This window comes from Papaver somniferum, chromosome 5 (genome assembly GCF_003573695.1).
Source record: "Papaver somniferum cultivar HN1 chromosome 5, ASM357369v1, whole genome shotgun sequence".
Lineage (NCBI taxonomy): Eukaryota > Viridiplantae > Streptophyta > Magnoliopsida > Ranunculales > Papaveraceae > Papaver > Papaver somniferum.
This window is the reverse complement of record NC_039362.1, coordinates 176,573,367-176,584,363: the sequence shown is the minus strand read 5'-3', so window position 1 is coordinate 176,584,363 and position 10,997 is coordinate 176,573,367. Positions and strand designations below refer to the sequence as shown.

General features: G+C 37.9%; 1 protein-coding gene across 1 annotated transcript; it reads right to left on the bottom strand.

The window, feature by feature from the left end:
- Positions 1 to 2,571: 2,571 nt before the first annotated feature.
- LOC113283762 (putative tRNA pseudouridine synthase) lies at positions 2,572 to 5,480 on the bottom strand. Its single transcript, XM_026533120.1, has 7 exons — positions 5,135 to 5,480; positions 4,998 to 5,033; positions 4,306 to 4,418; positions 4,075 to 4,223; positions 3,846 to 3,990; positions 3,302 to 3,712; positions 2,572 to 3,133 (listed from the first exon to the last, which is right to left on the bottom strand). The coding sequence occupies exons 1-7, from the start codon at positions 5,415 to 5,417 to the stop codon at positions 2,693 to 2,695; spliced, it is 1,578 nt and encodes a 525-aa protein (XP_026388905.1). The 5' UTR covers positions 5,418 to 5,480; the 3' UTR covers positions 2,572 to 2,692.
- Between the last annotated feature and the right edge of the window lie 5,517 nt (positions 5,481 to 10,997).

Below are 10,997 nucleotides of genomic sequence, written 5' to 3'. Positions count from 1 at the left end.
TGGATGACGGATCGGTATACTAAAGTTTTTATTATCGTACGTTCGAGTACTTCATTCTCAGGCTCTAACTAAATTCTTTATGCATTACTTTAGCAGCATAAGCCGTACGTAGTATCCCTAACAATGACCTAACTTGCTAACACTTAGTTATGATTATGCGGTTTCAACGGCCATCTAGCATTAATGTGATTCTGATCACTTGTTTAATTTGGATCGAGTACTGTAAAATGCACATTTACATGATCAAATTTTCCTTGAAGAGTATAAATAGATGCTGCTTCGAGGCTATCGACATGAAGGTACTTGAATAGGAGGAAGAATATTTGCAGGAGACATGGAAATGATCTTTCTGAGCTTCTCTCTATATGCATTTGATTGACATCTTGGCATTGTATGCAGGAATATCTTGCCAAACCGTATACTAGTAGTAGAAAAATTAGTGTCAAGTGTTACCAACGATCTCAAACCAATAAATCATTGGATGCCAGTTGACACCACATCTGAAGTCCAGACGGTAGAAATCATGTCTCAGAGGAAAAAAAATTCCCCCGATCATGTAGCTGTTGAAGGACTACTCGTAATAATCACATTGGTTTGGTGAAACTCCATAATCAGTAAAAAGAAAAAGTGATAGTTTTTAGAAACTGAGTCAATATTGACTTGGCCACGTCATCATTAAATCCTTTGAATTTCCGTGAATTTCGCTTTTGGTCTAGTGCACGCAAGCAGGCCACGTCACTTTGCCATGTTGGAGCAGGTGGTGCAAGTAGCGCCAAGCTGGAGTTCAAGCTCCACCTATAGCTACAAAACATGCTAGCTGTTAAGCTAAGTTGATTGATAGTTATTTTTCATCAAGCTCGGTTTCATTCAAAAATATGTTACACTTCTGGAATGGATAACATGTTGGGGTGGTGTCATATTTGAGAAATCATGGTAATGGCAAGTAGCATCATTTTAGAGAGATAGATTTTGATTCTATACATGCAAGCTCAATTTCGAGATGAGATCTTATTTTAGTTGGATAGGCGAGTCTACCATTAGAAATTTCTCCAGACCTCACCTTATTGAAAAGGGTGGAATGCCAAAATGCTCAAGTGTGATTTCACGTTTGAAACTCCTCCATCAATTTAACTTTAGAAGTTAATGAGACCATCCGGTAGATAGATACTCAGCCAACCAGAAGAACGTGACTTTACCTGAATGTCAAAGTCCCTAAGTTGACTCATCAATTGACCAAATTCCAAGTTCACTCGAGCCAGATTGAGAAATATGTGTCACTCACAAGTCCTAATCTACTAAACCATCAATCAAAAATCTCCTCTGTTCCACAAATTTTGATCTCTAATGGAATTCAATTGCAGCTGATTTGGTGGTTTTGGGGACTTTGGGTTTCTTCAATCCCATCTGAAATCTCAAAATTGCATGATTCAGTTGCTAGGTAGAAAAGTTTACTGATGAAAAGTGGGTACAACTACATTACAAACATACTTAGTCCATACAGATTCCCAACATAGGACTAATGGTGGATGCATTATTTCGATATCGAATTTATGGATCCAACCTTTACATTCAAGAAAAAGTAGTTCAAACGCGTAAATATGTTAGTTCAAAAGAGGTGCTGCTGGTGCAATGTTTCTAGCTTCTTCAGATTGAGTTTGCTTGTTCTGATCATAGTAATGAAGAACTGCTGCTCCTGATAACACTGCTAATGTTAAGGCCTGTGCGTGCATCCTAGCATGAATAAGCCTCACACTTGTCTTGTTATACGGAGATTTAGCTCGTGTATATACTAATGATGCACCAATTGCTGATGCCCAGAATGTACCTGAATGATTCCATGTAATCAACAGAGTAAACGTTAATACAAATACAAACTTAAACACAAAGAAATCAAGAATCAGACTCAGAGTACTTACCAAGGCTGGCAAGCTTGTTTTCCAAAACCCATGATTTGATCGACTCCATCTTCTTCTGTCTCCTGCTAAAGCTTGCTTGGTTTCGATTTCGAAATGGGGTGTGAATGAATGAGTTAGTGATGATTGATGAATTTGAGTGAAACTGAAAGACAATGGAGTTGGTACTTATAAGGAGTAAATTGCTGTTCATTGGCCCCTAGTTTTGTTCATCTCATTGTTTACTAAACCTGGGACACAAAACACTTTGCACAAAACTGTAGGCAGTAAAAAGGACCAAGTTGTTAGTTTTCTAATATGACATTCTACTTTTGTATCATTTTCACAAAAATGGATAAGGAGCTGCGAGACGTTCGATCGTATAGTAGATTACAGATGGTATGATCTTGATGAAACTGGGGGGACAAGAACAGTACTTGAATTTCATAGAATAAGAAAATGGGTTCTCTATACTGTGTCTTTACCGCTCTACCTGGTGGTGGTAACATGAATGAATGCGCTTCCTGCGATCGTGTGCACGGACATAGTATTTTAAACCACCGACCATCTGATGCATATTGGAGCCACTGGATTTGGTGGGGGAATATTTTTGTAGATAAGGGAATCAGACCTCACCTGCAAGATCTGGGTAAGTAGAGACAGAACATGGAAATGGACAAAGACAACAAAATTTTCTGAAGAATTTTTTTTCTTTAATTCAGTTATCAACCGGTAAAAATGTTCGGTTACGGTAATTACAGCAGTGAAATTGTGAAAAATTCATAAGCAATTAGCTTTTGTCAGTATGTCGTCAGAAAACGCCTGGGGGGTTTATAACTGTCGGTGCGCCTGAAACTCTGCTTCCATGCTTTCCAAGCATTTCTGACGTCTTCCATTTCTGAATCTGGCATGCCTGTGTTGGCATCAAGGATTTCAACCCATTGCTTCCATGGAGACTGGGAAGGTTCCAAGAATTGTGATAGCTGAGGCAGAAGTTGATATTTATAGAAATTATCCACTCCTTTTAGTATTTCCTCAGATTCTACTAGCGTCTTCAACTCTGGACGAGTTGCATTGCCATTGCGATTGATCACTGTAAACTGATTTCCTCTGAGAATCAGTACCTCTGACGGAGCAATTGGTAGGATGAATCTTGTGAACTTGTTCAAGGACAATACCATTATATCCCGTGGTAGTAACTTTCTTTTCACTGCAACTGCTGTCCCAACCATTTTGCGTATCTGGACGTGTTTGACATGAGAGTAAATTTAAAAAAAACATGTAATCAAGACCGTGTTTTCTAAAATCGAAATCGTTTCTGATTGACACTAAGCCACATGTTTCTAGAAACCTGATAGTGAGATGAAATTTTAAGCTGGTGAATTATTTGAAGTATAAAATGGACTTACTTGATGCAACATGAATGACTCCCCAACAATGTTGATCTCGATGTAACTCTTTGCCTGCATTTTTTCGACTTCTCCGCAAGAACATACGTGTATCTTTCTGAAGTGAGCTGCGCCAATTTTGTCACTCTCATCAGGCTCATGTAGCCATCTAGCACGGGTAGGTTGGACAGAGCCTGGAACTTGTAAAACATCTTCACTGATTTCCACAATGTCATCTGATTGCTCATCAGAATCTTTGGATGAAGCAATCGCTCCATCAACCACACCTTTTTCGACTATATCAATTTTCACTGAATTACAATCTGATGCTTTATTAGATGTTTTTGGTCTTCTTTTTTTCGCCACTTTTCCGCCAGCAGGTTGTGTCCTGTACTGGGACCGTATCGTGTAGTTATGGAAGGGATGTTCTCCCTGCAATGGACATAAAACGAAATAAGAGATGAAATCTTTACCTTTGATTCCCACACGTTGTTCTCAGTACTTCCTAAATCGACAATTGGAAGACTTATTTCGTAGGGTAACATAGAACAATGGTCACACGCACCTCAAAAGAGTTCAAAATACTATTGAACTCTGACAAATGATGATCTATTTCCTCAGAGCTGCAGTTGCTCTTAATCCCAATGACTTCCACCGGAAGGAGGTAAGTGTACTTCCGGATACTACACTCTCTTCTTGCATCAAAGCTCCTGAACAGAGAAATATCAATATACACGGCCCCAAAGATCTATGAACTTAGGTGCAAAATCTACAACACAGAACGCCATCTTTACCTTTGCGAAGGTAAAATACTGAAAACTTTGACATTGTTCGGAAGATTAGAGTTAACATAATTTGCAAGAGCAATCCCCCAAGGGTCATCTACCCATGCATTTTCAGGGATTTCCATTTTCAATGAGATGGTTGTTGACAACGAATGAACCTAGACATACAACAGACAGACATAAATAAAAAGGCGAAAAAGTAGAGGCGCTTAAAACAAATTGATAAACCCACTCACTTACTCCTTTATCTGTTCGACTACTCCGTCCCCAACCAATTTTTTGCAAATCTCCGTAATTACTTTCACGGATTCCACCAGCCTTAAAAATTGCTTTCTCTAGTTCTCCCTCAATAGCTATAAGTAAAATCTGCAATCAATTAGTACAATCGCTCCATTCAAACTATCTACTCATATATACATAGTATTAGCTACATTTAAGGTTCGATACCTGATGAGTTAAGACACAACCGCGTGGTTTGTGGTTCTCAAATTAAAATGAACAAAATTTCAGGATCCTGAACATGTAAATCATTTTTCGCCAAAACTTTATTACCAAGTAACAAAGGGCATGACATACAATTGATAGGTAAAACAACACCACCCTCCACCTCCCCCTATTTAACAGTTCTAACAACACCACCATCCTCCACCACTCTCCACCACCCTCTACCTCCACCAATTTAATAATTCTAACAACAACAACACCCTCCACCTCCACCAATTTAACAGTTCTAATTGGATTATGCAAAAATTTATAGAAATAGAGTAACCCACACGGAGAAAAACTAAATCCTGATTTTTTTTAATGATCATCAACATACAATTAGTTGGTAACCAGTAAACCACCACCACCCTCCTCCTCCACCACCACCACTAATTTAACAGTTTTAACTAAATTATGCCAACATTTATAGAAATTGGAGAGGAACTTACTCATTGCCGAGGTTTCTTGTCGTTGAATTTGCAAACCTGTAATCACAATACACAAATTTATAAGCAAATCAATATTTGGGGGCAAAAAAGGAGTGACCTTTATAATAATCATCAAGGGAGGAGGAAAAAGGAATGACCTTTATAATCAGTTCCGACATACCCAACACGCATTACAACTTTCTTTTTCCGAAATGACTCCCATTTCAATCCTGTACTTGTTGTTATTGTTGTTGGTGGTAAAATATCTACAAGCTGGTCTAATGAAGAAGAACAATAGAATCTAGGGATTAGGTATAATCTGCGATTACTATTAAGATTGTAATTTGGGATTGGGAATTGGAATGGTGATGAAAATGATGGCGTTCGTATCAGCCATGATGATGGTGAGAGTGGGAGCCGCAAACAAGAAGAGATTGCCATGAACGATGGTTTAAGGTTTCAGTGAGGTTCAGTGAAAGACCTATCTCTCCGTCTATCTTTTGAGATAGGCATCAGAAAGCACCTCTATTTGCATCTAAATTCACTTTTACGCCCCTACATCTTGTTTGGATCTGAATCTGACTCGATGTGAGTCAGATGTCATATCATTATTTTTCTTTTTTTTCTTCTTGATATCTGACTCAAGGTCTGACTCACCTCATATATTTTGACTGATACATATTTAAGTTTTGTGCAATTTTATACGGACTCATTGATAATTTTTAAGTCAGATATCTATTCTATTATATAAAGCCAACACCCCTAAGTTGAAGCTGCAATTTTTAAGTCAGATATCCATTCTAATTTCTTCCAAGCGAATTGGGACATTATAGGAGAGGACCTAGCCAAAATGGTCCAACATTTCTTCAAGTCTGGATACCTTCTCAAAGAAATGAACTCAACCTTCATATCCTTGATACCCAAAATTGATAACCCTACTAGTCCCAGCCATTTCAGACCCATTAGCCTCTGTAACACCACTTACAAAATCATATCCAAACTGCTAGCCCAAAGAATGAAACCATACCTCAACAAAATCATATCTCCCTACCAATCCGCCTTCATACCAGGAACACAAATAGCTGATAATATAGCCATTGCCCATGAAATTATTCACCACATGAGAACCAGAAGAGGTCTTAAAGGAAACAAAGGAAGTATGGGGATCAAGATTGATATGGCTAAAGCCTTTGACAGAGTGGACTGGAAGTTTCTGCATACAATTATGGTTAAAATTGGCTTCAACTCTGAATGGAGCAACAAGATTATGCAATGCATATCCACTACCTCTACTGTTGTCCTTCTAAATGGCTCCCCTGACAAATTCTTCAACCCTACTACAGGACTCAGGCAAGGAGACCCCCTGTCTCCTTACCTGTTTCTTTTCTGCATGGAGGCTCTATCCAGAACCTTATCTCATGCTGAAGAGTTGGGTCTCATCTCTGGAATAAAATTTTGTAGAAATGCCCCATCCATAAATCATCTCCTCTTTGCTGATGATTGTATGGTTTTCTGCAAGGAAAACACTATTGAAGCACATAATCTCAAGGATATCCTCAACATTTTTGGAGATACTTCTGGCCAACTCATCAACTTCAGCAAATCAGGAGTCTTCTTCAGCAAGGACACTGATCCATCTCTTATGCCTATTATCTGCAAACTGCTTGGAGTTCAAATTCTACCTACAAATGACAAGTATCTAGGCTCTCCTTTATTTACCCATAGAAGAAAGATCCAATCTTTCAAACCAGGAGTGGATAAGATGAAGAGAAACCTGTCTAGCTGGAAGAATTCCCCACTGAACCCAGCTGGAAGAGAAGTTATAATAAAATCTGTCACCTCTACAGCGAGCATCTATCAAATGAATTGTTTCAGAATCCCAAAGCAAACCTGTCAAGATATGAACAAACTACAAAGAGATTTCTTCTGGGGAAAGAACCTGGAAAACCCCACAGGCTACTACCCAAAATCCTGGACAGCCATTTGCAAACCTAAGGAGCTTGGTGGATTAGGTTTTATGAATATGGAGCTTTTCAACAGTGCCATGATAACAAAAATAGGATGGAGATTGGAGCAGGACAAGGATTCTCTCTGGTACCAACTGATGGATGCCAAATATTTATTGGGAAGAAATGTTCTCAGCATGAACACCAAAGCTAAAGATGGAGGCTCCTGAATATGGAAAGGGGTTTTAGAGGGTATTCAGAACATTCAACAACACTGTGAATGGAGAATAGGAAATGGCAACACAATAAAAATTTGGGAGGACTTTTGGATACCTACTTCAACTGACAAACTCATCAAACCTGCTAACTGCCCCAATGATATCCAACTGCTAGCTCACCTAATGACAGATCAAAGGGAATGGAATATTCAGCTCATTCAGCAAAATTTTAGCTCTGACACTACTCAAGTCATCACTAATTGTGTTTTTAACCCAGAGAAGAAGACAGTATTCACTGGAAACTCAACAACACAGGAAAATTCTCTGTTAAAGCTTTATACAAAGCCAAAATAGAGAATCTCTATAAAAATGATCAAACAACAAGAGACTGGAGAGCTATATGGAACTTGGAAGTGGCACCAACTGTCAAAATTTTTCTCTAGAAATGTGCTCATGAAATTCTTCCAACTAATGCCAAAACTGAAACCATTCTCCACTATATTGATCCCATATACAAATTATGCAACTGTGGGGAGGAATCTATGACACACATGTTCCTCAACTGCTCTGCTTCCACTGAGTCTGGCAGCAAATGTTAGGTGGAAATCATGGCTTATTTGATCACCATACTGTGTTCATGGACTGGTTTAATGACTGGTTTCACAATGCGAACATCAGTCATAATATCTGCATCTATGCTACCACTTGTTGGTTCATTTGGAAGGCTAGATGTGATCTAGTTTTCCAAAACATCTCTCCTAATGCTAAGAATACTACTCTCAGCATTCAACAACATCTCTGTGATCATAACAGAATTCACAAGTTACATTGCCATGCCTTGAATACTCAGGGGCATATCATTGAGAATGAATCCCAAATAGCTACTCCTGGAACTATTGTTGGGATCCAACAACACAAGCAGATCTTTGGTTTCTTAATCAAAATTTGTACTATTCAGGATCCCAACACTTATCAGTTTTTCTCTGCACTAACTATTACTGATTTTGCAGGCAACTATATTGATAGCAGAGGACACACATGACAGTGGGGAACAGAAGGAGCCACATGAGGAGCAGACTTAGCCTTTCAATGGGCAGAGGAAAAGCAGCACATGAACATAGAAATACATGCTGAAACAAGTGAAATCCTGGAGCACTTCAACACTCTATACATCCAAGCAATCAAAGAAAGATTCAGTAGAAACTACCACAAGGAAAGACAGACATCGAATGAAGAATCTCTATTACATATCAAACCTATAACTTTTGTTTTATTGGGTCTTAAACTGTTACATAGAACCCAAAATCTCCAAGCTTTGAATTTGGCTATAACTTGTAAGAACCTTAGCAGTGGGTCTAATGTTTGTCTAAACAATGACCACACTTGCATTATTAGCAATCCAAATCCTTAGGCTCCGCCTAAGTTTTATTAAAAAAAAAAGAAGCTGCAATTTTTGTTTCCCACTTTACCCCCATCAAATATCTATACGAATATACTTTTTTGGTATTAAGTAGGGATACTTTGGACAATTGAATGATGAATACTTTTCTAGACACATCTTAAACAAGCCAATTACACGAAATCTTGAACCTAACATTGTGATCCAAAATAAACCTCACGATTCAAAATTTTCTTAGGGCAATTTCTGTAGAACCAATTTTGCTCATGCTATGCATGAACGAAATTGAAAAACAAATAGGAAAAATGGGAAAAATTATTTGGAAGAACTCTATGGTCGACCATAAGCCGCGCGCTTTATTATTATTATTTTTTTTTTGAAAGAAACAGATCATTTTATTATATTAATCCTCAAATAAATCGAGGCGCCGCATAATACAATAAGGTGGATCATCATGAACCCACCATCTGTCTACAAAGTTTGAAACTGCAAATTGAACCAAGTCATGAGCAATTGAATTAGCATGTTTAGGAACAATTTTAAAACTAACTTCGCTGAAATCTTTGATGCGATCTTTGATTGAGTGAATTGTAGAATGAATACTCCAAGGAATATCGTTCGAGTTCCCCGTGATAGCTTTAAGAATCTCTTCAGCATCCGCTTCTATAATGATTTTAGCCACTTGAATTCTTCTTACCAGTTGAATACCAAGGCCATAAGCTTTAGACTCCACCACTGTTGCAGAGAAAGCATCGAAACAGAAAGCTCCATTCCCAAATATCTTCCAGACGAGTCTCTAGCTATCGTTGCGCCAGCACCTCTACCATTATTATATGTTGCATCTATACTCATCTTAATGTATAACAATGGAGGAGCTTCCAAAATGGTTTTATTTTGTTGCATGATAGGAACTGAAGGGCAGAAATTGAGAGCATGGTGTAGATCAAACACTTTGAAATCTTATAGAGCCTTTTGTATACACTGTGGTACTGAAGCTTGTGTATTGTTGAAGACTCGATCATTTCTCATTTTCCATATATACCACACGATACAAGATCCCAAGTTAAGCATGATACCTAATCTGCCTGACCTAACCAAAGTTGAATAATGTCCATCGGATAAGCACCATCTGGTATTTAAATAGATAATGGACTTTCCTGAAAAACTGCTTTAGAAAACTGACACTCGAACAATAAGTGGTTAACTGATTCTTCTTCTATGTTACAAAGAGGCAAACATTCTGAATTTGACTGTTAAACCTTATTCAGTTATCGTAAACAGCAAGACCATTGTGAAGTACCTTCCATATAAAAGTATGATTCTTCGGTTGAGTCTTCATTTTTTCCAAAACAACTTCCACGTAAAGAAGAGATTGTTGAACTCGTAGCCACATTATCTACAAGTAGTTTGTAGCAAGATTTTGTGGTAAAAGTTCCCATCTTTTGTTTTACCAAACCAATTTATCCTTGATAAACTCACCCTGGGGGATATAAATACTTGCAATAGCCTCCACTTGGTGAGACGGAAAAATCTGGGACAATAATTCAACATTCCATTCTTTTTGACCCTGAATGAAAAGATCTAAGACAACTTCCACTTGAATGATTGATTTAGTTAGCCTTGTTGGTCGAAAACCTGGTATATTTGGCACCCAAGGATCATTCCGAATGTGAATTGAATCACCTGAGCCAATAAACAAACAATAATTGTTTATAACAGCTCTCTGACGGATAACATATCTTTCCACGTTTTTGAATCACCCGATTTTGATTCACAATCCCAAATTGAGACAGATTGTAAGGATTTGGCCATGTATAGTTTAACCCATGTAGCATATGCACTTGTAAGGAAACACCAAACCAGTTTAGCGATTAAAAAAACATTTACCTGTTCCATATTTATTAACCCTAAACCTACATCTTCCTTAGGTCTTGACATTTTATCCCAGTTAATAAAGTAACACTTCTTAGTACTTGTGTCATGTCCCCACCAAAAAGCACGTTGGATCCTAGATATCTGATTAATTAGTTACCCCCTTTGGAAGTTTACTTATTCCCATCGAATAAACATGAATAGCCGAGAGGACATTCTTTGACAGAACCGTTCTACCAGAATAATTAACATAGAAGGATCTGTATCCTGATAACTTGGTTCCAAACTTTGATATGAATGGCTCATGAGTCTCAATACTGTAGTATGACTTCAATGGATATGATCCTAAGTACTTTTCATTTACTGCCATTTCCTTAACACTAAGCAACTGAATTATTCTGCTTTTTTTGAAGTTAGAGCAACCATTATTAAAGTGTATTGAAGATTTAGAGTAATTTATGATCTGACCTGAGAAAGAAGAATAATTATCCAAGATAAACTTCAACTGCTGAGCATTTACTTCTGAGTTTTTTCCGAAGAAGAATAAGTCGTCAGCGAACATGAGATGACTTATTGATGGTGCTCT